The sequence below is a fragment of the Tenrec ecaudatus genome, chromosome 1 (assembly GCF_050624435.1).
Source record: "Tenrec ecaudatus isolate mTenEca1 chromosome 1, mTenEca1.hap1, whole genome shotgun sequence".
In the NCBI taxonomy this organism is placed as follows: domain Eukaryota; kingdom Metazoa; phylum Chordata; class Mammalia; order Afrosoricida; family Tenrecidae; genus Tenrec; species Tenrec ecaudatus.
Window position 1 is genome coordinate 196,846,489 of NC_134530.1, and position 27,155 is coordinate 196,873,643.

The following is a 27,155-nucleotide window of genomic DNA, read 5'->3' on the forward strand; positions in this document are numbered from 1 at the left end:
TGATGTTTTAGTTCTGGGAGGATAAAAATGGGTCAAACTGCTTAATCTAGCTAACTTCTCAGCTAGTTGTAAATTTAAGGGCCTGGGAAGATTTTTTCTATGTTAACTATTTTGGAGGGGCAGGGATTGTTAAAATGTGAGGAGAGACTATGTGAGAGTTTTGGGAGAATAGTGAAAAATAGGGTGTGGACAAAGCCGTAAGAGTGCTTAGAGCTCTTTGAGGAAGACACGGCCGTCGTCCCGCCGTGCTCCGTCCCACGCTCCCATTCCTGACTCACCGCTGTTCGCTCTCGCTGAGGAACAAGTCGGTCAGGAAGCGCCCCGCCGCCATGGCATTTAAGGACACCGGAAAGACACCTGTGGAACCAGAGGTGGCCATTCACCGAATTAGAATTACTCTGACCAGCCGCAACGTGGAATCCTTGGAGAAAGTGTGTGCTGACTTGATCAGAGGGGCTAAGGAGAAAAACCTGAACGTGAAGGGAGCAGTTAGGATGCCTACCAAGACTCTGAGAATTACGGCCAGGAAAACTCCCTGTGGGGAAGGCTCTAAGACCTGGGGTCGATTCCAGATGAGGATCCACAAGCGTCTCATTGACTTGCACAGTCCGTCTGAGATAGTGAAGCAGATCACTTCCATCAGTATTGAGCCTGGAGTAGAGGTTGAAGTCACCATTGCAGATGCTTAAATCAACTGTTTTAATAAATTGATTAATCTGTTGGTTAAAAAAAAAAGAGTGCTTAGAAATTGAACTTCTGGAAAGGATGATTTAGAAACTTAGTGTAAAGGAACAGTTCAATTAGAGATAAAAATATACATGTAATTAAGAAAATTTTTATGTATGTATTGGAGTACTCAGCTAATGGGAGAGGACTAAGTTCTTTCAGAGATCTTGCTCTCCCATCCCCCCACTCCATCCCACACACAGGATGAAAGGATTAAAACAGTTGCTTCTAAATGTATGTTGGAGACACTTGTCTGAGAAACTTTTCTCGTACAGATCTTGCAGGAAAGAGAATTACTCCCTGTGAAGAAATTTGAAAGCGAAATCCTGGATGCTATTAGTCAGAATTCAGTTGTGATTATCCGAGGGGCCACTGGCTGTGGTAAAACCACCCAGGTTCCTCAGTTCATCCTAGATGACTTCATCCACAACGACCGAGCAGCCGAGTGCAACATCGTAGTCACTCAGGTAAGCAGCAAGCTGACTGTCAGTCAGGCGCACCTCCTGTGGCTTGTTTGAGAGGTGTGGAAATGCCAGCGGCTGGACTAGTCCTTATGTAACTTTGGTCAACTCTTTGTAGTCACTTGGTTTATAGCCAAACAGTAGAGGATTTGCCTCTTTAAAGTTAAAAGGAGCAGGGCAAGCAAAAGCAAGTGAAGTTTTATTCTTACCTAGTACCCTCTGATAGGCAAACTGAACCGTGAAGTGCAAGATGGTTTTTGCCCGGACTTCAGGAAGGTTTAGGCTTAGAATTAGAAACGATTGAGTGTTCTTGGAGTTCCTACCAAATCTTAATCTTATCTTACTACCTTAATAACGAGTAAGAACCAGTCTTAGCGGCGTTGAAAAGGAAGATTCTGTTGGAATGGGATAATATCAAATCATCCCTTGCTGTTTTCACCAATACTTTATAATTAGTTTCATGAAAATCTGTTACCGTGTGTGGGCCAGCAGAGTGATTCCTAGGATTTTTAAGGGCAGCTTTTTCTGAAATGGGTTAACAGGTCTTTTGAAAGTGTTTCAGGGTGGACTCCAGCTGTTAGATCACTAGGGACTCCTGTGTTACTTTTAGCATATTCAAATTCAACATAAAGTTAAAGGTAGACTAATTAGGAAAATGATTGGGTTGGGAGTTCATTTGTTATTTGGTTTAAGGCAAATGTCTTCAGGGAAAATGATTTCTCTGAGCTTACATTTTTATCACTCAGAATGGAAAAATACTTGTCACCAGTGCCCTGGAGCACAAGTGAAATAGTATCTATAGCTCATAGCGACCCAGTAGGGTGTAATAGAACTTCCCCCTGTGGGTTTACAAAGCTAACTTTTCCAGAAGTAAAAAAGCCTCATCTTTCTCCTTAGGAACAGCTGGTAGTTTCAAACAGCTGACCTTGTGGTTAGCAGCAACCCATAGGGTCGCTGTGAGTCATAATGGAGTGGTTAACAGTGATTTGGGGCTATTTGGCTGGTCGGTTTTTAATGCAGCTATAGATTTTAATGTTAAACTGAACTCTAATCAGAAATCAGACTTCATGCCATGGAATTGATTCCAACTCATTGGAACACTTGAGGACAGGGTAGAACTGACCCCGTGGGTTTTCAAAACTTAGCTTGTTAAAGAAGTGGGAAGCCTTGTCTTTCCCCCTAAGAGTAGCTGGTGTTCAAACTGCCAACCTTATAGTTAGTCAGCCCAGTGCATAAATACCACATCTCCAGGGCTCCTTAACCAAAATCATAGCGTAATCAAATTACATGAATCACCCCAATTTACCCTTTCACAAACTGACACCTTTATACATCTTATTAAACTATACATAATTGCCAAGTAAAGCAACTTTATGATAATTCTTTGACCTAATGGTGTACAATCCAAAACATAACAACCTTTTGTGTATTATTATTTATTAATAACCTTAATTATTTATAATAAATAAGAAGACCTGGTGGTGTAACAGATGAATGTACATGTTGATTTAAACCCACTCAGTGGTCCTAGATAACACAGTGGAATGAGAGATCCTGGGTGGTACAAACAGCCAGAGCATGGCTTTTCAAAACCCACAGAGGTTTCAGAGTCAGACCCTGACACATGGAGTTGACTTAAGATGGGATCAGTTTGGTGGCAGATGTTAGTGGAGAGAAATAGTTAAGTCATACATGAAAAGGTAGCTCTGCAGCTAATACAAAATACACGAGCCTTGCCTTTTAATGTACTGAAGAAGATGAAGAAGAAAAACAAGCAATTATTGAAGAGATAAGTAGAAAGAACAGCTCCATAGGCAATGACATGGAATGTATTTTAAACCTTTCTCCATAGGCCTATATTACCATCTCCTCTTAAGCAGGATCCTATCCAAAAGTTAGCATTCCTTTTGTGTGGTGTACAATGTTCAGCAAGTAATATTGTGTCTGTAGTGACTAATAAGAGTATGGCTAGATAATTACTTGCTTTAACCAAACCTGTGGGCCGTGACCCCCTTGGAGTTCAAGTGACCCCACAGGGGTCCCATGATTCCGAACAGTAACAAAATGACAGTTATGAAGTAGCAATGAAAATAATTTTATGGTTGGGGTCACCACATATGAGGAACCTGTATTAAAGTGTCGTGGCATTAGGAAGGTTGAGAACCACTGACCTAAGGAATCTGTTAAATTCCCGATGTAAAACAAGTTTTGAATAATATTGAAAATATAGCTTTTCTGAAATAAAGGGAAGGACTTTTTAAGATTCCAGTAGCATCTCTTTTTCTTGTAGTCATCTGTCATATCCCGGAATATCACGTAAGTTCTAAAAATATATGAAATTCAGAAAAATTATTTCAAGCAAAGGACTAATACAAGTTGACAACAGGAACTTTTTACCAAAATCAGATTCAGGGAAACATCAAGCATTCTGTTTTTATAAATGTCATATGTACTCCATCATACCCATGGTGTCCACCAAAGCTTTAGGGAAAAAATGAAGGTCTGTGGCTTATGAACGCTTTAAACATTTTAACTATGTGGAGCAGCAGTTCTCAGCCTGTGGGTTGCAACCTCTTTGGGGGTCGAACGGCCCACCCGATTCATAACAGCAAAATTACAGTTGCGAAGTAGGGATGAAAATAATTTTATGGTTGTGGGTCACCACCACCACAAGAGGAACTGTATGAAAGGTTTGCAGCATTAGGAAGGTTGAGAACCACTGATCTAGAGTAATCTCGCAATTTAGAAAAACGAATGTTTCCCGTGTGCCATAGGTTTTTGGTGGGAACAAGTTCTATATTCTGTTATCTATTCTCCGTAAGCTCATCAAAAGCAGAGTAGCCTTACTTAGCTAGCTTCTCCAGGGTTTTCTGTGACACCCAAGAGGAACAGTGCAACAAGTATTTGATTTATGAAGCAGTTGATCGATAAGTAGTAGTTGAACATAGCAGAGACAGTGCTATAGTTTCTTGTGCCATCCTGGCCGATAAACACAAGTAGGATTAACTGAAGGGCAGAGGGATAAATGGCTCGGTGAGCCTCACCTTGCTTGTTCTGTACCTCAGTTTAAAGGGGTACACTACCTGTGGGATGCCTAGCCTGTGGACTGTCACTGTAAGTTGAGGTCCCTTCAAGCCCACACGATTGGAAAGTTCATCTCTGGAGCTGGGGACTGACAGTTGATGACAGTTGGGGACCTGCCTTGCTGTTTGCTGCCTGGATATATATAGCCCAGTTCTCTCTACAGAAGGGGACTGGCAACTGGTGGCTCTCAAGCCTTGTAGGACTGCCAGTGTCTCACTGCTTTATAATTTAACTTAATTTCTTGTATTATCTATCTGTATATAATTTAACGGTTCATTTCTTGAATTAAATATCTATCCTTATAAATATATATAATTACTAGCAATCTGGTTTGTCTCTCTAGAGAACCCTGTCCAATATAGACAGCAAAGAAGGAAATTGTTCACCTTCCTGATTTCATAAATCTGTTTTCTTAAGGTATCTTTTGAGTGTAGCAGATACTAGTAACGAGCTTCCCAGCGGTGCCTTTTCCCTTCTGTACTACTTTGGAAAATCAGTGTAGAATGTCTTTCAAAGTTTGGGTCATTGGCAAAACTCTATAGACTTTTTTTTATCGGTTTGAAAAAAAAACCAATCACCATGTAAATAAAATTTAGTGGTGTTTTTTTTTAATTTGGTGATTTTTTTTTAACTGCCATACAATTTGCTAGTAAATTTTGTTCCAGGGCTTTTAAAATTTGGCTCTTTAAAGCTTTGATGACTACTGCTCCTTCTTTTGTTCATTACTGACCTGGCAAAGAAATAGGTAAATGATACTGGCAATAACTACTAGTGTGACGGTGACTTTGTGAATTTCTAATGACTTTTTTCTTATCACAGCCCAGGAGAATCAGTGCTGTGTCTGTGGCAGAACGAGTTGCATATGAGAGAGGAGAAGAGCCTGGAAAAAGCTGTGGCTACAGTGTTCGATTTGAGTCCATCCTTCCCCGCCCTCATGCCAGTATAATGTTTTGTACTGTAGGTCAGTGGTGTGTTGTGTTTTGGGCTACCATTTGGGATTTCTGTTGTGTCTTGTTCATGTGGAAGATTTGGTATTGCTCAAAAGAGCCAGTTTGATCATTCTTGTTTGTAAGAGCTTTTGACAGTTGACTTTGTTGGTGGAATGTATATCTTCTGAAAATCACTCTGAGGTTTAGAGATAGTTTTTTGATAGCCCTGGTGGTGCAGTAGTGAAGCACTTCCTAGCCCACACTGTCAGCAGTACAAGCCCACTGCTGATCTGTGGGTGAAAAGACTTAGCAGTCTTCTGCAAAAAGGTCAGCTTCTAAGAAACATGGGTCACTGTGAGTCAACAGCACGCAACAACCCAATGTCTTTAATATTATTTTCAGTAAAGAAATGTGTTGCGTAGCATACTTACCACCATTTTACTAATTTAATTCTACAAAGGACCCCTTTCCTAAAACTATGCTGGGATTGATTGTGTTGATGCAGATTTTATGATGCAGAAACTTGCTGCTTTGCACTTTTCTATATCTCACTTTAATAAGCATAGAAACTCCTCTACATTTGTTGCTGTTTTTTCCCCCTCAAGGTGTACTCCTGAGAAAACTAGAAGCGGGCATTCGAGGAATCAGTCATGTAATTGTAGATGAAATACATGAGAGAGATATAAATGTAAGTAAACTGTGAGTTATGGTAAAGTGCCGGTTGTATCAGAATAGAAAGAAAGTACAATAGAATATCATTGCGGGGTTGTTTTTCTTCATGCTCCATTGTTTTGTACAACTTGTCTTCTATTAAAATCATGAACTTCATCATTAAGCTACTGAACAAGACTACCAAACCTTACTCTCTTTGGTTTAGAAGAACTAAAACACAGAATTCTAAAGGGGAAGATTGGTTATAACTCAGTGTAATGATCACTAAGAGCTGGTCTAACTAATCATCTGAATTAAGGCTTTCTGAGTGAATCGCTTAATAGAATTTTAATTTGTTTAGAATTGAAGGCTTAAGTATTTTAATATAGTTAACAGTGTCAATTTAGATGTTAGTAGGCCTCTTCATATGGTCCTTGTTAATAACAGAATTAAGAAGAAACTAGAATTATTATGCGTTGGTACCTTTTTTGGTTCTTGGTAAAGGCTGAATAGAATTGACTTCTTAAATCATTGTGATAATAGATCAAAAAGCTAAACACTCCGTTGTTGACTGAAAGCTTGGCCTGGTGACAGACAGCCCTTAAGAAAGTCCATGACTGCAGAACTCCACGCGACAACTGTGCTGTGCTTGTGGGTTCACCGCGAGACAGAAAGGACTCAGTGACAGCTAATGAAAATTAACAGAAGCCGTGCACTTTCTTTTTTATTTCTTTTTTCTTTGGTTTTTTTTTTTTTTGCAGTGCATTTTCTTACTGTACCCCAGTTTGCAAATGTAAGCCAAGTATAGTCTCATTTGAAAGTGTTGGTGAATCTATATGCATTTAATTCAAAAGGTTGTCTTTATTCAAAGCCTATGTTGCAGCTAATTACCTTCAGTCATTGCTGCTGTTACTTACCTTTACATATAGCAAAGTTTTCGTCTTTATAACTGAGGCAAAGCAAGTAGCAATAGCATAGACATCTTTTAAATGTATTGATGATAATGATTCATGCTAACACCCCCTTCCCATTTGTCTCTTAATAGACAGACTTCATTTTGGTAGTGCTTCGTGATGTGGTTAAGGCTTATCCTGAAGTTCGCATTATTCTCATGTCTGCTACAATCGATACCAGCATGTTCTGTGAATATTTCTTCAATTGCCCCATCATTGAGGTTTACGGACGAACCTTCCCCGTACAAGGTACATATAGGAGAGGACATTTAGCACCGTGTGTCAATGCATTTGGAATTTGATTATGTTAACATTAAAGTTTGGTTAAATAATTTAAAATACTGGCAAATTTAGGGTTTCAGATGCATTATACATAGCATTCTTAAAAGTTTCTCACTAGTAGTTTTTCAGGATAATCTCAGAAATGGATCAGGCTCATTCACTACTTGAGGAATTATATCAGTGAATGTCCTGATTTTTATGCATAGGCAAAGTAACTTTAAAATCCTAATGTGTAATCCAGTGTAAATCATTGTCACCTGTAGATGTTCATGGAGAAGACTGTTAAAAATTTACGCAATCAGAGATAGCAGATGATTAAATGAGCATTCCGTAGTCAAAGTTTTATTTTAAAATGAATTATGCCTTAGTCTAATCAAAGGCATGGGAGTAAGCATGAAAGATGAGCACTGTAGGTTGAAATGTGTGATGAGTGGGGCATGTCGTTTTGAAGGGTAGCTATAAAATAAAAGCCCGTGGAGGAGCCACAGGTTAACCGTCCCCAAATGGCTGCATATGTGTACTGCGACTGAAAACTAAGTAAGTTGATTAGGTAGGTGGTGAGAGCGGTTTGTTGCTCTTGGAGTGATGCCCTGGGGACACTTAGGATGGGATATGGGTTCTGAATTAAATCTGAGACACCAGCATAAACACCTAGTTAGTAACTGTGGATACACATTGGCTGCAATCCACATGTTGGCGGTTCAAAGCCAGCAGCTTCACTGGAGAAAGATTGAGCTTTCTGCTCCCCTAAACAGTTAAGCCTTGGAAACATGTAGGGTCGCTATGAGCCAGCATTGACATGATGCTAATTGCGGATAGGTACAGAGACATAGCAATACGTACAATGTTTATACTGCTTACATACGTTTAATGGGGGCTTAAAAAAACATTGTGGAAACACTCCCAAACTTGTTGAATGTCCTAGTTCCTGGCTCTTTTTGCTCAGAGTGCCCAAAGCAGTGACACCCCAGGTGAAGGATCATTCCTAGCCTTCCGGATCTTTGTTTTTTATTAAAAGAACCAGAACATATTGGAGAGAAAAAACTAATTCTGGGACCTGGACAATGGAATATTTCCATTACCTCGTTGAGGCTTTCTTGTATTTGTGAGTCTGTAAGAATATAAGTAAGTTGAATATAGAGACATGTCTCCCATTTAGAAACATCGCAGATGTACGTGCATGTGATCTGCAGCTCAAAATGTGCCTTGAGAGAATGGCTAGTGAACTGCTTCCAACGCATACGGGAGGAGGAGGGCCAGACAAGCAGCATGAACTGACATTTAAAGGAGAGACCTGCACACACTGTCTTGGTCACTGATGGTCATCATTAGTGAGGATTCCTGTTGACAGTGCAGGGGCTTCAAAAAGGCCCAGGAAAAGTTACACTGTCTTTTAATAATACATTTCCAGGAGCTTATTGATACCCCCCTTCTGTGTGAGTTGCTATCTGTGACGTGCTGAGATGGCGTTTGGGGGCTTTTGAGTCTAGGGGGGAAAGGGTTCAGGTCCTACAGATCCTGAGGGTCCCTCAGAATCTCAGTCAGAATTAGCATATCTTCCCATCTTTGTACTGAGGTCCCTCCTTAAGAACTGAAAGGAACCTATTTTATGTGCGCATGCTGGTAACGGAATGAATTATCTTAACAGTACAACTAAGCTTCAAACCGTTTGTGGGAAAAACGCACCCCTTTCCTGTGAAGCATTTGAAGCCCCTTGTGTCATATTGAGGTCATTTCATTCCACATTTCTATTTACATTCAAATGTGCGACAGAACATTCCATAAATGTTTGGTTGGGTATTATGCACAAAGGGTACCTTGATTGGTTTGTGGGAATACATAAAAGGTACCTCTGCCTTCTTTGTAGTTTGAAAGGTGAGCACCAGTTAGTGGGGAAAGTATTGCCAGTTGAAGTCCTGGACAATTGTAAAGAATCAGAATGTAGTGTTCATGGCAAATTAAGAATTAGCTGAGTTTATAATTGCCTCATTCTGGAAATTGATGTACTTAAATGCAACTGCATTATTTTGGCAGAATATTTTCTGGAAGACTGTATTCAGATGACCCACTTTATTCCTCCACCGAAGGACAAGAAGAAAAAGGATAAGGATGATGACGGTGAGGAGGAGGACGTAAGTAATTTAAGGACTTCAGTTAGAATTAACTCTGGCAACTGGGCTTTATTTTTCATTATGAATAGATTGTTTTTACTGTGACAAGAATGTCTTTAAGAAAAGTGAATTAGCATTACAGAAAACTTAAAAAGTAATTTCTGTCTTTGGATTAAATTATGATAGCTGAATTTCAAATTCGGTAATTAAATTGCCTGAGGCTTAAAGGTCAAGAGAAAAAGGGAAAGGGTGTTTAGATGATACTGTTTTGCTGTTCAAAGTGTTTTCCTGTGGCTGCGAGCATCTGGGGAACTCTCAGAATGTGGGGCAGGAGTTCTCAACCTGTGGGTCGCAATCTCTTTGGGGGTCAAACAACCCTTTCACAAGGGTTGCCCAATCTGTCCTGCATATCCGATAATGACATTATGATTCATAACAGTAGCAAACTTACAGTTATGAAGTAGCAATGAAAATGATTTTATGGTTGGGAGGTCACCACAACATGAGGAAACGTATTTTTTTTAATCAGCAAGAGAATAATTCAGTGTTTCTTTACGTGAGTTGGGACAATGAGGGGAAGAATGAAAATAAATAAAAGACGAATTAGTTACTTGGGCCACTTTGAATGATGCGCCCCTAGTGTCATGACCCGTCCCCAGTCAGGAAAAGCATAAGCATTTCCATGCCCACAAAAGCAGGCCAGGAAGAAACAAATTACCGCCTCGTTTGTGTTTTGTGTCTTAGCTATTTAATGTGTAGACCTTGATCCAGTGATTGTTGATGAAAGAAGATAGCCTAGTGTCTCAAACCTAACCTGAACTTTTACCAAGAGTGGGCCTCACGTCCACAGTTCATTGTTAGCTCTAAGTTAAAATGTGTTGAGAATCAAACGGCAGGGCTTAGGCCAGCTGTAGGCATTCTCAACTCAGGGCAAGGTGAAATTCCTTTCCTGCCCTCCAGTTTTTAAACTATGCTTAGAAACGTGGTTCCCTTTCCTTAGTTGTAGAAATTGGGCATTTATTTTTGAACAGAGTTAGTAAGCACCTATTGTGTGCCAGGAAACAAATCACTGGGATACAATGGCGAGAGCACTCAGATAAAAACTCCACATAAGTCACAAATCCCATTAGGTTTCCCTGAATCCTATGGCTAGAAAAGAGGAAGATGGGTGGGATGGGGAGGGGAAAATGAGCTGATAGCAAGGACTCAAGTAGAAAGCAAATGTTTTGAGAAAGATGATGGCAACAAATGTGCTTGACACAGTGGATGCATGTATGGATTGTGACAAGAGCCTTATGAGCCCCCAATAAAGTGATTTAAAAAAGAAAAAAAAGTAAGATTTGATAGAGATTGGGTAGCCACGTAGGACGAAGTGAGTAGTTGTGGCCTCCCTGGGGATGGCATTTAAACTGAGATTAGAATATTAAGATGTTGGGGTGGAGAGACCATTCCAGGCAGAAGTTGTTTTCCTGTGCTTTAGGCAAAGTCTGTTCATCCGTGCTTCCAGGAGCATTCTGGTTGTTCTTCTTGTCAGTGTTTGGTATATTAAAAATTTTTTTTTGCCAACATAATTGAAGTTTATCAGTTCTTTAATCTACTTTATATATTGTCCAGCTTGCCACCTGCATTTGAGGTAAATGAAAATACCATGGCTTGGGTATTTTCCTGGTTTTTAACATTTTAAAGCGGTCTTTTGCAGTAGATTTGCCTAATAGAATACTCTGTTTGGTTTCTTGATTATTACTTACATGGGCATTGATTGTGGATCCAAAGTAAATGAAGTCCTTGAAAACTTGACTCTTTTCTCCACTACCATGTTGTTTTTTGGACCAATTGTGAGGGTTTGTAGTCTGGGATCTTCATGAGTAAGTATTTCAAGTCCTTTCCCCCTCCAGCAAGCAGGGTTATTGTCATCTCCAGGACGGCCATGATGGCAGCAGCCAGGTCCGCGCAGAGAGTGAGGGAGGGACTGTGTTAAAGGGTCGCGGCATTAGGAAGGTTGAGAACCGCTGGTGTAGAGTCTGTGGTGACCTAGTGACTCAATCTGCAGTTACGCAAGGTCTTGTAGTTCTAGATGAAAGAATAGTTGGCAATGACATGTTCAAGTGGAGAAGAGAGCATTTAGAGAATAACCAAAAAAAAATTGAGAACAGAAAAGTGACATCTTTATCTTGCATAATTGAAGGACAGATAATATTTTTTAAATGAATCTTGGAACTCTGCAACTTCCAATGGGCTGATTGTCATGTTGGAATGCACCCTTGTGCTCACTTCCTTCTTCCTGTGTTTCTTTGTGCCACCTGCCTGGGTCCTGTCACACCTGGAGAGCTACAAGAAACTGGGGTGGGGGGCCAGCCCTCGCCCCAGCCTGTCTGGTCATATTTCCTGCATTCCTGGAAAATGACCTTCCGTTGTAGTGATCATGTCAGCAATCGTGACCTCCCTGGGACCACATGCATCAGCTTGCAAGGCCCCACTCGGGTTCCCACCTTGTAACAAAAGTGATATGAACAGAACAAATAGTATAAATTATATTTTAAGACTGTGAGCAGTGTGGGATTTGACAGAAAATGTCAATTCATTCCAGTTTAACCCCTTGCCAACAATTTCCTTCCACCCCACATAGACTGAATCCAAAGATAGACTCTAGGATAGGATTACAACGTATTAAAGTATGTAAATGAAGAGAAAAATGATGGGGGTGGGTGGGTGCAATTATAAAATTTTCTGATTACTAGAATCTTAAGTTTACATTATTTTTTGTTTGTACGATTTTTAAGGTAGCTTGGAAAATACATTTTTGGAAATAAACATTTTCTACATGCCAGTGTATGATTAATTAGCTATGATTAGTCAGGACATGAGGAATCTAAACTGAAAGACTAGTACCGTGATTTACCTGCCTGTTCTTTTGTAGACAAACTGCAATCTGATCTGTGGTGATGAATATGGACCAGAAACAAGGATGAGCATGGCTCAGATGAATGAAAAGGAGACTCCTTTTGAACTGATCGAGGCTCTGCTTAAATATATTGAGACCCTCAATGTTCCTGGAGCTGTGTTGGTTTTCCTGCCTGGCTGGAATTTGATTTATACAATGCAAAAACATTTGGAAATGAATGCCCATTTTGGTATGCATCTTTTCAGTTGTCTTATGAGAGAGGAAATATTTTTCCTTGTTGTATAGCCAGTGAGTGATAACCTGGGAAATTCAGTGCTGCCAAAGAATGGTTTTAAACCATTGTGCTAATTTTAGTTAACGTTTCTGTATTCCAGGGAGCCATCGGTATCAAATTCTCCCTCTGCATTCTCAGATTCCTCGGGAAGAACAGCGCAAAGTGTTTGACCCTGTCCCAGTTGGCGTGACTAAGGTAAATGTTTTTAAATGGTGTTGGGTGTGCTGTAGGTAATCAACAAGTGATAGAACCAGACTTTCAAAGCAGTATACATCAGTTCATTCATGGTTGACACAGTGAAATCAGAATGAAACAAATTTATAAAATGTGAGTTCAATCGAGCAAAGTAACTAGAATGAGAAAAATGACAGGTTACATCCTGGAATGAGATTTAGAAGAGGCATCTGATGCACGAAGTGGATTTTTTCCAGGGCTGTTAAAAGTGATGTGCATTCAGTGATGTGCTGATAAAAGTGATGGGTATGGGGAGCTGCCATGTTAGCCTGACATAACTTCATCCAATTGGGGCTGTCATACACGGTGCTCTTATTCTCAAAGACAAAGATACTGTTTCTTTAAGGTGGTGACTCAAATATTCCCATGTACTTAATACTTGTTCCACTTAGCATTTTATAATTTCTGGTCCGTTTCTGTGTCAGTTGAATAAGCCCAGTCAAAGTTCTGGTTACAGCTCATCAGAGAGCTACCAAAATGCTAGAGGAGAAAACTCACCTAATTAGAAGGGGAAAAAGTTATCTTGAGCTTAATGGTTTTTTTTTTATTACCCAGCTTCTAGGTAGTTTAGTCTTAAGACTACTGTAAATATCTTGATTTGTGTTACATAAGCAAAGCAGTCCTTTTAAGTACATAAAGGTATGTTTTCTTAATTGCTATTTTTTGTCCTTTTTCCACAGGTTATTTTGTCCACAAATATTGCTGAGACAAGCATTACCATAAATGATGTTGTCTATGTCATTGATTCCTGCAAGTAAGTTCCCAGGGAACCTGTTTGCCAAGGAAAAAACATTTCTTTGAATGCTTTTGTCTTAACTAGAAACCACCTTGTGCAAGTTGATACAATTAAGCACCTTATTTTTAGCTTTCAATTATTAGAACCCTGAGTTAATGAGTAATTTGATTAATCCTATTAGGTTTAATCATCACAGATCTATTATAGAAAATAGCTAATTTATGACTACTCCCACTTCTGTTTGCTAGCGTTCTCATTCCCCATCAGTGTTTCTGTTGACCACGCCAATAGACGAGCATGAAGCTTGATTTTCTCTCTCTCTCTCTCTCTCTCTCTCTCTCTCAGACACACACACACCATGTACCGTTCTACAGGGGACACTTAAGCATTAAAGGACTTTATTTTTGGTTTAAGATGAGTCTGGGGAATATAAAAGGCATTGCGTTCCAAATAAGACAGTAAATTTGGTTGTGTGTGGTCAATTTGTGCTCCATGTCTATTCTCTATTCATTTAGTCTATCTGGGGAACTAAATAAAAATGTACTACTATCTACTTTAAGAGAATGGTGAGTCAGATTCAACTCTTTACCAATTCCAATCAATTAGTAGCTATCAACTCCATGTAAAAATTGTAAGATTCTAATATTGCTTCGTGATAAAACAGACTATGCAGGCACGTCATGGTGTAAGATGTGATGTTAGATTGCCACACATCATTTTGGTCCATAAGAATAATTAGGGCATAGTTGCATATATGCCCCTCCCTGTTGCCAGTGCTTTATATTTGTTCACCCTATGAAGGAAGTAGAAACCATTTTCAGATATAGTGGTACATGCCATTTGTACGTTGCTTGTAATAGAATGACAACTAGTGAAGTATAGGATCTTGTTCACAGACATAGGTAGGCATGCCACCTGTTACTTGTGGAAAATGCAATTGATATTACTGCTAGTTTATATGAGTCTTAGAGTTAAACATCTCTTTCCTATTTAGACAGAAGGTGAAACTGTTTACTGCTCACAACAACATGACCAACTATGCTACAGTGTGGGCATCGAAAACAAACCTTGAACAGCGGAAAGGGCGAGCAGGTCGTGTACGGCCTGGATTCTGCTTTCACCTCTGCAGCCGAGCTCGATTTGAGAAGTAAGAATTTTGATTTTTTTTCCTTTAAGCTGACTTTTGGTTGCTAAGAATATTTATAGCACAAGATAGAAACCAATTTAACCGTTTGTCCATGTGCAGTTCCGTGACGTTGATTTCAATCTCAAAGCAAATGCATTTGTTTTAACGCCTTTCTGACTTGTTCTTCCTCCCTAAGAACCCTAACTGTCCCCAAAGTTTCCCATCAAATCCCTTGTCTTAACCATTTTACCGTAGTACTCGAGTGTAAAATGAGTTTTTCAGCACATTTTATGCCGTTTTTGTGGTAGAATTAAGTGTTTCGGCTGATATTTGAGTATGTATGGTAAGTTGATGTAGCTAGTTCTTTTTTTTTTTTTTAATTTATTTTTTTTAATGTAGCAAGTTCTTAAAAGATAGTAGGTCTCAGGTTTATTCATCCTCTATGCCCCCCCCCCCCAAAAGTCTAGTCTGAGAATTTAAAATTCTATATTTCCATTTGATCCGAATTTTTCTGTAAGCGCTGTGATCACAATTCTGAGTGATGGCACCCAAACACCCACTCCTAATTGCACGGCAGGGAAGGCGTTTTACTCACGGGGGGATGAGCCAGGTAATAGCACACAAGTGAAACTATCCCTCAGTCTTTGTCTATTCCACTTGTGAAAGGTGTCTTGCTGACAGCTATTGTAGAAAGTGGCAGTGAAACGCTGCCCTAGTCATGTGATTTTTCCCCTCACCATTGACTTTCCCCCTCACGTGAACCACTGACAAAAATTGAAGCTTTTTTTTTAACCTACTTACATATTCCTATCTCGTGGTGAACTTAGGAACCCTGGGCATAAATGCCCCACTTGAGTATTTTGGAAGATGTTTAGTTTGGATTAAAATTTCTGATGAGACTGTAAAGAAATCAGAAACTGGTGGCGGTGGCTTGTTGGATTCCTTTGTAAATGGGGAGTATACATGGATAGTATAGTATTTTGATTCTGAAGTTTTTCCTTTGTATTAAAATAATGGCTTACTGCTACTGAGCACTTTCTCATCTGATCTCTACACACTTCCTGAAGCATTGTTTATAAAGAAATTTAGTTTTCAAAGTTCAGCTGATTCAGCCATGGCTGTAAGAAGAGATCTAAGGCTGAAATGTAAGTTTCTTAATTCCCCATCCAATTTCCTTGATACTTTAGGGCCTCTTTGGGAATGCATGTGGGTGTGTCTAAAGTCTCTCTCTGAGTTACACGTTTATTTAAAATAGATATTTTATTGGATACTTGTGGAAATGTGTTTATAGCAATGTGGTGGAACAGACCATTTAAGTGGTAAGATAAACTGAAATACCCTGAAGAATTCAATGTCAAAGAAGTTTTGATTTTCTTACTCACTGGCATATACAACTCCCTTTTAATTATGTCAGTGTAGGTACATGTGCACATTGGAAGTGTCGTTCAAGAGTGGCTGTGACATTTGGAAGAGCTTGGGTTTTTTTAACTTTAGGTTATTTCTCAAATTGTCGAACTGTATCATGGTTGACATCACCTATAAATAGTTCATAAGCTACTTTACCATGGATGGTTTGTAGGGAATAAACCTGAATTAGAAATGTAACAATAAGGTGAATAAGCGGCCATCTAGCTCAGAAGCAAATAAGCCCACATGGAAGAAGCACACCGGCCAGTGCGATCACGAGGTGCAATGGGACCAGGTAAAAGGCATTATGCAAAAAAAAAAAAAAGATATAAGTGTGTGTACGTATGGTATATATGTATATGTATATATGTATATATATCATATTAAATGAAGGGGGAAGTGCAGAGTGGAGACCCAAGGCCCAAGTGTCGGCCAATGGAGATCCCCTCATAGAGGGGTTTAGGAGAGGAGATGGGTTAATTAGGGTGTGAGGTAGTACCGATGAAGAACACAGCTTTCCCCCAGATCCTGGATGCTTCCTCCCCCCAACTACCATGATCCGAATTCTACCTTGCAGGGCTGGATAGGACAAAGGCTTTTACACTGGTACATATGAGGGCTGGAGGTACAGGGAATCCAGGGTGGATGATACCTTCAGGACCAACGGTGTGAGGGACGATGCTGGGAGAGTGGAGGGTGAGTGGGTTGGAAAGGGGGAACTGATTACAAGGATCCACATGTGACCTCCTCCCTGGGAGAGGGACAGCAGAGAAGGGGGGAAGGGAGACTCCAGATAGGGCAAGATATGACAGAATAACGAGGTATAAATTACCAAGGGCACATGAGGGAGGGGGGAATGGGGAGGGAGGGGAAAAAAAAGAGGACCTGATGCAAGGGGCTTAAGTGGAGAGCAAATGCCTTGAGAATGATTGGGGCAGGGACTGTATGGATGTGCTTTATACAATTGATGTATGTATATGTATGGATGGTGATAAGAGTTGTATGAGTCCCTAATAAAATGTAAAAAAAGAAAAGAGGAGAAAAAAATGATTAGGGCAAAGACTGTACAGAAGTGCTTTATACAATTGATGTATGTATATGTATGAACTGTGATAAGAATTGTATGAGCCCCAATAAACTGTTAAAATAAATAAATAAATAAATAAATTACACAATAATAAAATAAAGAAATGTAACAATAAAGATTTCAATACTGTTGTACCCAGTGTATTTTATAACTACACTTTTGCAGTTTCTGGGCCTTCTACAATTTTTTTTAAATGTTAAGATCTTAAATATATAGAGTTTGAGAAGTAAGTGAGTTAAAATTATAAAATACTTAATCTAGTAGTGTAAGACACATAGGCTTTTAGTAAATGTTAACCTAACATTCAACTGTTTACATTTTAATCCACATTTCTGAACAGGTGAGCTCTAAAGAGGTACATAGCATTAGGATGTTAGATAATATCCTCATCAAACTGTAAGCAGAAGGTCAGAAGTCTAGTATGGATGGTCTTGTGAAGAGTCATTGAGTAGTAATGACAAAAAAGACAGGGATACTAGATCCTGGATAATCTCCCCCCAACGATTCTGTTAACCTAACATTTGTCTGTACAAAAATAAAAATGATAATTGTGTTCTCTCTCAGACTTGAAACCCACATGACCCCAGAAATGTTCCGAACACCTTTACATGAGATTGCTTTGAGCATCAAACTTCTTCGTCTGGGAGGAATTGGTCAGTTCCTGGCCAAGGCGATTGAGCCTCCACCTTTGGATGCTGTGATTGAAGCAGAGCACACTCTCAGAGGTACTTTTATGTACAACCCTACTTAGCACACATACTAGTTAATACCATCTGCTTGTCCTGACAAGCAGCGCACACAGCAAATTTAAGGCAAACTAATTGAAAGGGTTGTGATACCAAGGCTTCCGATGGTGCCTATGTACTTAGTATGTCTTGTTTGCGGTGGGGGTTGGGAGAGGAGTCGCACCATCTAATACATGGAGATGGAATATAAGGTGTTCATGATATTCACAGTGTTTTAAGTGCATACATAGCCCTAGAATACATGTGAGGGAGCTCTAAAACGTTTGTAGGGAAAATCCACTTGGTTTGATTTATTCTCCTCCCCCCCACCCCCACCAAACTCTAAAGCACACACCATTTAAAATGTTTCCTTATCAGTCTTATTACAGAAGCAGCATGGTAGCATAGTAAGAAAAAAAACCTTTGGAGCTAGATGTGTTTGGATTTGAATTTTGAATATAACATTTACCTGTAATTTGAACCTCAGACTTCTCCAATTTTTTTTCCACAGAAGATGGTTGTAAGCTTTACACGTAACACGCCCCCATTCTATTATTAAATTTATAGACTGTATTCCACTTCATATCTTACAACAGGGGTCCTCAAACTCAGACCCGTTGGAGGACCAGACTAGTTTTAAAAAAAACTATGAACAAATTCTATACACACTGTACACATCTTATTTTGAAGTAAAAAAAATAGAATGGGGCAAAAACACTCGGCAGGTCGGATAAATGTCCTCGGTGGGCCTCATGTGGCCCGCAGGCCGTAGTTTGGGGACGCCTATCTTACACGAATATGCTGTAGTTGTGGCAGGTGCAGTGATTAGAACAGATCTATGTCTCTAAAGTGTAGGTCTGCCATAGGAGAAATTTGTGGGTTGAAGCCCTGAAATTGGGGTCACAGGAAGAGGCCATACCTAGTGAGTCCATTCTAGAATTTGGTGCCAGGAGTATCTTAAAATGTTGAGAAGTCCTGGTGGTGTAGTATAAAGTATAAGCTGAGTGACGAACCACAAGGTCTGCAGTCAACCGTTCACTTCTAAAACCTCTTCTGCTACCAAAGACCAGCTGTCCTGGGAATACACGGGGGCAGCTTTATTCTGTGAGTCAGAATTAACTTGATGACTGCGGATTGGGATTCCTGGTGGCTGTCGGTGAGGCCCTGAGCTGTGTCACAGTCTATTACAATTTCAGAAACATTGTGTAGGTTTGCTATGGTTTGATAGCAGTGAATTTGTATTTAGTACTTTATCATAACTATTAATGTACCAAGAAATACTTCATATTTGCCTAGGTTAAATGCATATTAACTGTTTATACTCACAAAGAAATATCTCTTTACAGAACTCGATGCATTAGATGCTAATGATGAGTTGACTCCTTTGGGACGAATTTTGGCTAAACTCCCCATTGAGCCTCGTTTTGGCAAAATGATGATAATGGGGTGTATTTTCTAGTAAGTACATTTGTTTTATTGGTGATAACATAACTACTTTGTAGAAAACTTCAGTGTCTTTTTCCCTTTTTCCCATTTAAAAATGTAAGATGGCCTCAAAGTAGAGTAGCAGTGACATCTAGATACTGAGAAAAGAAACCCAACATGAGAGAAACGAGCCATTGCCCTAGATGGCCTTCAGAGTCAGCTGTATTTGGGGGAAAGAGTACCTATTTCTCAAAATAAAGGTCCATTTAGTCCCAGTTGGTCAATTTAATTATCCTATGAAAGAGAATAATAGGGTTGGAGAAAGTGCTCCTTTTTATATGAAAGTGTTTAAGAGCCTGTTATGAAGAGGAAAGAACATGAAAGGGAAATATAAATCATACTTTGTTATGATTTATGACAAACAGTCATTACTGTTAGAGTTCATTTCTTTTGTTCCTAGAATGAGCCTCTGTAGAGGTCTTTGGCCATTATCAGCGGTATCAGAAGTAGTATCATGACCGATAAGACACCTGTTCACCAGTGCCAGCACTGTCCCAGTTGCTAACAAAATTACTTAGCCTCGATTTACCTCTTTGTGTTTCAGTGTGGGAGATGCTGTCTGTACCATCTCTGCTGCCACCTGCTTTCCTGAGCCTTTTATCAGTGAAGGCAAGAGACTGGGCTATATCCATCGGAATTTTGCTGGCAACCGATTTTCTGATCATGTGGCCCTTTTATCAGTATTCCAAGCATGGGATGATGCTAGGTATGAACTTGATAAGATAGGGGTGTGCCAGCTCTAGTTTCTAATCTGCCCACCTACTTGGCCTTTGAGAATGACTGTGCCATTGAATCATTTCAGAATGGGTGGAGAAGAGGCAGAGATACGTTTTTGTGAGCACAAAAGGCTCAATATGGCTACTCTTCGAATGACTTGGGAAGCGAAAGTTCAGCTCAAAGAGATTCTCATTAATTCTGGATTTCCAGAAGGTAAGACTTTACATTCTTAAGTTGTATCTGAATTAATGTTTACATGGTATATCTAAATTGACTGCGATATATTTTAGCTTCAGACTTTATATAGCTGATGCTCCCTCTATATTAGCTATTTCTTAGTTCTTGAACTCTTGAGATTTCGGTTTTTCACATTAATCTGATTTTGTAATAGAGTGAGAGGTTTACTGCTGAAGACAGTAAAAGTAGTTTAAGTAATATAGCACACAGGGTAAGGCACTTTAAGGATTGTTTTGGTCACCCTGTTATTTACTCCTCCATCTTGTGAAAGGACACTGGTCTTGCCTTTTCAGAACAGGGGAAATGAGCAGTGTGATATTCAAACAGTCTCATAGTGTTTTGAGAAGTGTTTTCTTAACCTCTTTAGCCCCATGAGTTTGGTCTTAAATGGCTTTCACGTAAACTTGTGGAGGCACAGCCTAAAAGACAGGACTTTCTGATATTAATTGCAACAGCAATGAATGATCCAGTTCTTCATTTCTCCATGTAAAGTTGAGCTTTTCTACTCAAATTAGGGTATAAGTTTTCTAAACATTAAGAATTATAGGACAGAACCCAAAACAGTCCTAGTTGAGTTGAGGAAACAAAGATTGATGCGGAATTAAAGGTAATTCGTTTTAAAAGTCAAATTCGCCAAATGAAAGTTATCCTTCTAAACACCTGTCTGTAAACAGCATTTAAAATGTACTGGAAAAAGAAAAAAAAAGAAAATGATTAGGGCAGAGAATGTACAGAGGTGCTTTATACAATTGATGTATGAATATGTATGGATTGTGATAAGAGTTGTATGAGCCTCTAATAAAATGTTCTTTAAAAAATGTAGCTGAAAACTCAGCTTATACTCGAGTATTTAAGGTACATTTTACTTATAATGCGGTATCTTACACCATCTATTGTATCCGTCCAGCATTGCTCAGTCTCCTCCACCCCCCGCTTCCCATACTCTCTGGAAAACATAACTCCCAATACCATTTCTGAAGGGTTTTATCTCTTAGATTTCATGCATCGAACCATCTTAATTTTACAAATGATCATACACAGGACTAACAAGATTAATGAGGTAAAACCAAGACCCTAATAGTAAGAGGAGGAAATATTAAAGAACCAACCAGAGGATAATTAAGTGTTTCATCATGCTATACTTAACACTGGATATATCATCCTTTCCATGTGGCCCATCTGTGTGAGACTGTCCAATTTTCTTACAAGTAAGATTTGAGTCTCCACTTTGTGCTACTTCACGTCAATTTGATAGCTTGATTTTAATTTTCTAATAATTATTCCCATTGACACCTTGTAAACAGAGGTGTTAGAATCTTCACAAAGGGCCTGGTGATGCAGTAGTTCAGTATTCTACTATCCAAAGGGCCAGCAGCTTGGATTCTTTAGCAGCTCAGCAGGAGAAAAGTGTAGCGGCCTTTTTCTGTAAAGATTTACTTACAGCCTTGAAAATTCTGTAAGCAGTTCTACTCTATCCTGTATTTACTACGGTTTTGAATTGGCCTTAGTGACAAAATGGTGAATTTTTAGAAAAAGAATCTTCACCCCCATTTTATCAACCAAGAAATGGAAAAATTTTAAATTATTTGTCTAAACTCACTGTTAGGTAGTTACACAATTAGAACTCAGGTTTGTTTTGAATGCAGTGTACCCATGCTTTCTAACTAATAATTAATAACTCCTAGTGTATTAGATGCTGATGACAGTATTGCTCTCATGCCAGTAGATGTACCCTCTTGGATTGTTATTCCAGTATCTAGAAATAACTACTGAAGAATTTCCAAGCAAGTATTTTGACTGTAGTTCACTTAGTCGAGCTCTTATTCTGAGAGTAGGTAATTAAGATTATGTAGGCAACTTGTCTGTGTTATAGTTGAGCCTGTAAGAGAATTTCGCCTTTTATGTACTGTATTTTGGATGTGTGATGAGCCACTTACCCTGATTATCTCCCATATTTCTTCACAGAATGCTTATTGACACAAGTGTTTACCAACACTGGGCCAGACAATAATTTGGATGTTGTTATCTCTCTCCTGGCCTTTGGTGTCTATCCCAATGTGTGCTATCATAAGGAAAAGAGGAAGATTCTCACCACTGAAGGACGTAACGCCCTAATCCACAAGTCATCTGTGAACTGTCCCTTTGGCAGCCAGGACATGAAGTATCCATGTCCCTTCTTTGTGTTTGGTGAAAAGGTAAGAAATAGGAAGTATAGTGGCTTACAGTAACCCCGAACCGCCATATTAGTCAGTGGAGGGTTTCGTTCTCAACGCATACTTTATTGTCCTTGCGCAGCAGTTTACTAGTAGTTGGATTGTGAACTTTCCTGTTTCTATTGCCATCTGCAGATTCGGACTCGAGCCATTTCTGCTAAAGGGATGACGTTAGTGACCCCCTTGCAGCTGCTGCTCTTTGCCTCCAAGAAAGTTCAATCTGATGGACAGATTGTGCTTATTGATGACTGGTACGGATTTCCAGATGCTAAGCAATTGAATTTTTAGTGCTTTCTGACTTCTGAGAGACTAGTGAATTTTCATTGCTCTGACTTATCTTAAATTGACTGTACATGGGGGCTTTATAACACTTTCACAATCTTTTCACTATTTTTTCCCACCAACTTTCTGAAATTCCCAAGTGCCCATAGAAACAGATAAATTAGGAGTTTGAGCATCAACATTACCATTATGAAATGATAATTAGAGGCTAGGTGTAAGCATGCAAACATGGATAAAGTTTATTGACTAGTCAGGGTCACCCATATTCTGGAAAACTCCAGCACACCCGTTCTCTTTCCTTTGTTTGTTGGAGGAGGCTGGCTGATGTATATTACTATCAGTACTGTGCTGAGTGACTTTTTGAAAGCTGCTCATAACCGTGAATTATAAGAGAATAGTACCAATTGTTATTATGCTTCATACCATGTTTGTGTAAGTCTGAGGTCATTAGAGTAGTTAAAGGTATTTGATACCTGGTACAGAGTTTAATAAACTTTTCCAATAATTTTTATTCATGAGGATCAAACTGCAAATCTCCCATGAAGCTGCTGCCTGCATCACTGCTCTCCGGGCGGCAATGGAATCTCTGGTCGTGGAGGTCACTAAGCAGCCCGATATTATCGGCCAGTTGGACCCTGTGAATGAGCGAATGCTGAACACAATCCGTCAGATCTCCAGGCCCTCGGCTGCTGGCATTACCCTTATGATTGGCGGTGTACGGTGAGGGGTCCATTAACAAACCCTAGCATTGCCAGTGCGTTGATGAGGCCGGGTTGCTGAAGTTAAAATTCTAGACAAAAACAGAACATTGAATTTAGGTCAGGTAGTTTTCAAATTCGGATGGGGATTGGTTGTGGGTTGTATTATCATCAGTAGGTTAATAATCTGTTGATTTGTATTAGTGCATGTTAGAGCTAGGTAGGAACCCTAAAAGCACAAAATAGCCCAGAGGAAGTGGCGTGACTATGGTAAAAAAAAAAAACCAGCCATTCTTCTTTCTACTTGTATAGTCTCACCAACTGTAATAAACTGCTGATAAATGATTGCTTTTTCCTCAAATGAAAACCATCAGGATTTGTCTTAGCAAAAGAGAAAAATATTAATACCTGGTTAACAAACCAGAAAGACCCTTACGTGGTTGGTTACAGTGATACCACCTTTGTCTCACTTAGGAGCAGTGGCAGCTTTATTTTGTTTCTGCTCTCTGTTTGATTTAATTCCTCACATAGGACTAAATGTACATTTGATGAGGCATTGAGAAGTATTCAGAATAGTTGGCTTAAGGGACCTTTTTTGTGTGCTTTTTCTAGGTATGGAGATGGTCCACGCCCTCCCAAAATGGCCCGCTATGACAATGGAAGCGGATATCGAAGAGGGGGTTCCAGTTACGGTGGCGGCTATGGGGGTGGTTATGGCAGTGGAGGCTATGGTGGCGGTGGAGGCTACGGCGGCGGTGGAGGCTATGGAGGTGGTAGTGGCTATGGCAGCGGTGGAGGCTATGGTGGTGGCTCCAACTCCTATCGGGGAGGCTATGGTGGTGGTGGCGGCGGCGGGGGCAGCGGCGGTTTTAGAGGAGGTGGCTTTAGAGGAGGCTCTGGAGGGGATTACAGAGGGTCAGGGGGAGGAGGGTACCGAGGCTCTGGAGGATTTCAGCGAGGGGGTCCCAGGGGGGGTTATGGAGGTGGCTACTTTGGCCAAGGAAGAGGAGGAGGTGGTGGCTTTTAAAGCTTGGTTATGTTGGCACATACTTGTAGACTGTTTTAAAAGAAATGCATGCTATGTATTTGACCAAGATACATGCTTACCCAACAGTAAGTAACCTTTTCTTCTCCCTTTTTTTGTGGTTCATTGTAGTTTGTGGAAAGCAAACACATAGATACGTTAGTGATTTTGTTTATATTATGTAAAAAATAATGATCTATTATAAAAAGTACCACCGTTTGTATTTTTTCTTTAAGGAGTAAAGATTTGCCTTTAAAATTCAAACTTGATATTTTCTTGGCTTTAGTTTAATACAATAGATAATAAAGTATTACTCTGCGTACTAGTGTTGTATTTGTCCATCTTGAGAATGATTTTATAATGCCAGTTACATTGTTTTCAACGTCAGAAAAGATTGTGTTTCCTGTATTTCAGAAGCTTACCGAGTGATAATATTATTGGTAACAGACAAAATAATCTTGAAATTGAGTTATAACTCTTGGATGATAGCATCCCAGTTCAAAAACTCCGAGATCTCCACACCTGAATGTCTCAATTTTTGACACCTGAGTTGAATGCTTTGGTTTCTTCCCAAGCTTTGTCTTTGAAAAGTCTATTGAAAGACCAAGACATACCTTTTATTTCTAATTACGAAAAATAAGGATTATCAGTCTACTAAATTCATAAGTAAAGATTGTATTTAGGCAAGGGAAAAAAAGGAAAAGTGCCACCAAATGTAAAATTTAGAAGTTGACAAATTTGTAAGTGTGATTTGTTCATACTGATTTTATTTATAAAATCTATTTTTCCAAGGTTTGGTTCTATAGATCACCTTTTATTAGGAACTGCATATCTTTAGCTGGTTTGGAATTGAGTCCACGGTGGCATGGGGAAACAGTGGTGTGTGTTGGGCATGAGTGTGAAGTCTGCCGTTGGGGGCATGACAGGAGAGGCTTTCTTTGTTCCTACAAGAAGGGAGCTAGTGGCAGAACTGATGTAAACTAGAGGGGGGATAGTGAGAGAATTGTAGCTTCAGGTTTTGTAAGCATTCTGGGATTCTTATGTGAGGGGAAAGACAGATGTAGTACATTTTACATGTCTACAATTCAGGTGAACATTTTCCCTTCACTTTTACCTGAGGGAAAAGCTTTCTGAGATAATGGGGCATTGTGGTAAGCAGTTGTTACTGGCAGACCAGTCCTGCGGTGTGCCAGAGGTGTTTTTTGTTTTTTTTTTTTGTCTTCTGCACCACATTCTGTCCCTCATTCATCTCTGCGTGAATCACCAGTTTTTCAATCCCTTTTTTCTGGAAAGCTAATGAGCATCTGTTCATCAGTTGGGCTCCAGTTGAAAGACATGGAATTGGTCCAACCATCAGTCTTCGTGAAGCCAGAAGAAGTAGATGGTGGCCAGCTGCCACTGCCAGCTGCTCTGAGCAAGGAGAATAAGTCACATGAGACGGTCTTGGCTAAAGTGGCAATAAAATGTGGAACAAAAATCCCAAACCCATTGTCATTGAGTCACTGCTGACTTAGAGTGGCTCCCTTGAGTTTCCAAGACACTGTTCTTGGAGGAGTTAGATTACAGCCTGAATTCTGCAAAAATGAGCACAGCTTACAGGGACAGTCGTGTGTGCCAGTGATTTTCTCATGTCTAAAAAGGGAGATGCTCGATGACAAACCTTGTTCTGGATGTCTGTCAGTTTGTTAATCAAGCTCTCTATTTACAAATTCTAAAAAGATTGCATATCTATGACAAAGGCTTGATTTGTGCCGATGGACTGGTTTTGTCACTGCAACAACACCTCACGCTGCCATGTCTGCCAGTTTGGGCCATAAAAACAGCATGCACCTGATTTACCTGACCTCGTTCTGTGTGACTTTTGTTTCCTCCAATGAAGAGGGACATGAAAGGTCAGCGATTTGATGACGGAGAAGAAATAGAAGGAGGTGCAGTCAGCCATCCAAACTGATGAGTTTGAAAAACGTTTCCAAGAGGAATCACATGTGTATTAAGTGTAATGGAGAGATCTTTGAAGGTGATAGGGTTGTTTTATAATTTTAAACACAGCTTTTGGGGGTGGTGCGGAGGTTTATATTTGGGTGCCCCCACGTATATCTGACTCAAGTTGTTTTCTGATCCTGTGAATTGTGGAGACTGAAATCTCTTCAGGTCTAGTGCTGTCCTCAAATTTGCACGCCACAAGTAAGATCTCCACACGGTAAGAAAACAGTAACTGCTGTCAGTAGCAGTTTTTCCATCTCAGTCGCACATGGTCCCCCACCCTCTGCCTCTGTGGCCCAGAACTCAGAACTGGTCTTGTATCAATTACTAGTCTTGCCTCGGCGTCCTGTGTTGACCAGGCCCCTTTGCTCTGTCCTGTGGTCTCTGCCACAGCCTCTGGAGCCTGTTTTCTCTGCCCCTTGAGACCAATCTAAAATGGCTTCCACTGCTGGGCCTGTGACCCCTCTCTCAGATGGCTCATACACCGAGAAATGGCTTGGATGGAGGTGTGGCTTTTGTCTTATCAGAAAGTAGACCATACCCCCAAGGAAACCGGGTGGTGACGGCTCACCTCTATTCCCTCAATGACATCTCCTCAATTCTAACTTGGTGGGTTTCTAAGACTAGCATTATTTCACCTAATCTTGCCCATTGGCAAAGCAACAAATCTCCCTCCAAACATATTCACAGGCAGAGAGCAGAAATCTAATACATGCCAGGATTGTGGCCCAAGGGCCATACTAATGGACTATTTCGTAACTTCTCTTGCTTATTGGTGCTGTTTGGGAATACCTTTCAGGATCCCGGGTGATGGTAAAGGTACAAATT

At 40.0% G+C, this 27,155-nt stretch overlaps 1 protein-coding gene across 2 annotated transcripts in view; it reads left to right on the forward strand.

Annotated features, from left to right (window-relative positions):
• DHX9 (DExH-box helicase 9) overlaps positions 1-24,666 on the forward strand; it is a 41,656-nt gene extending 16,990 nt beyond the window's left edge. For both annotated transcript variants that reach the window (XM_075528176.1, XM_075528182.1), the window contains 17 exons: positions 1,002-1,193; positions 5,091-5,232; positions 5,806-5,888; positions 6,897-7,053; positions 9,121-9,218; positions 12,115-12,328; positions 12,474-12,568; positions 13,288-13,361; positions 14,338-14,490; positions 17,528-17,688; positions 19,035-19,146; positions 19,718-19,879; positions 19,976-20,103; positions 22,093-22,322; positions 22,476-22,591; positions 23,142-23,342; positions 23,933-24,666. In XM_075528176.1, coding sequence (XP_075384291.1) covers positions 1,002-1,193; positions 5,091-5,232; positions 5,806-5,888; positions 6,897-7,053; positions 9,121-9,218; positions 12,115-12,328; positions 12,474-12,568; positions 13,288-13,361; positions 14,338-14,490; positions 17,528-17,688; positions 19,035-19,146; positions 19,718-19,879; positions 19,976-20,103; positions 22,093-22,322; positions 22,476-22,591; positions 23,142-23,342; positions 23,933-24,347 — 2,733 coding nt within the window. In that variant the 3' untranslated portion in view covers positions 24,348-24,666. The remainder of the gene's footprint in view (positions 1-1,001; positions 1,194-5,090; positions 5,233-5,805; positions 5,889-6,896; positions 7,054-9,120; positions 9,219-12,114; positions 12,329-12,473; positions 12,569-13,287; positions 13,362-14,337; positions 14,491-17,527; positions 17,689-19,034; positions 19,147-19,717; positions 19,880-19,975; positions 20,104-22,092; positions 22,323-22,475; positions 22,592-23,141; positions 23,343-23,932) is intronic.
• The last annotated feature ends 2,489 nt before the right edge of the window (positions 24,667-27,155 follow it).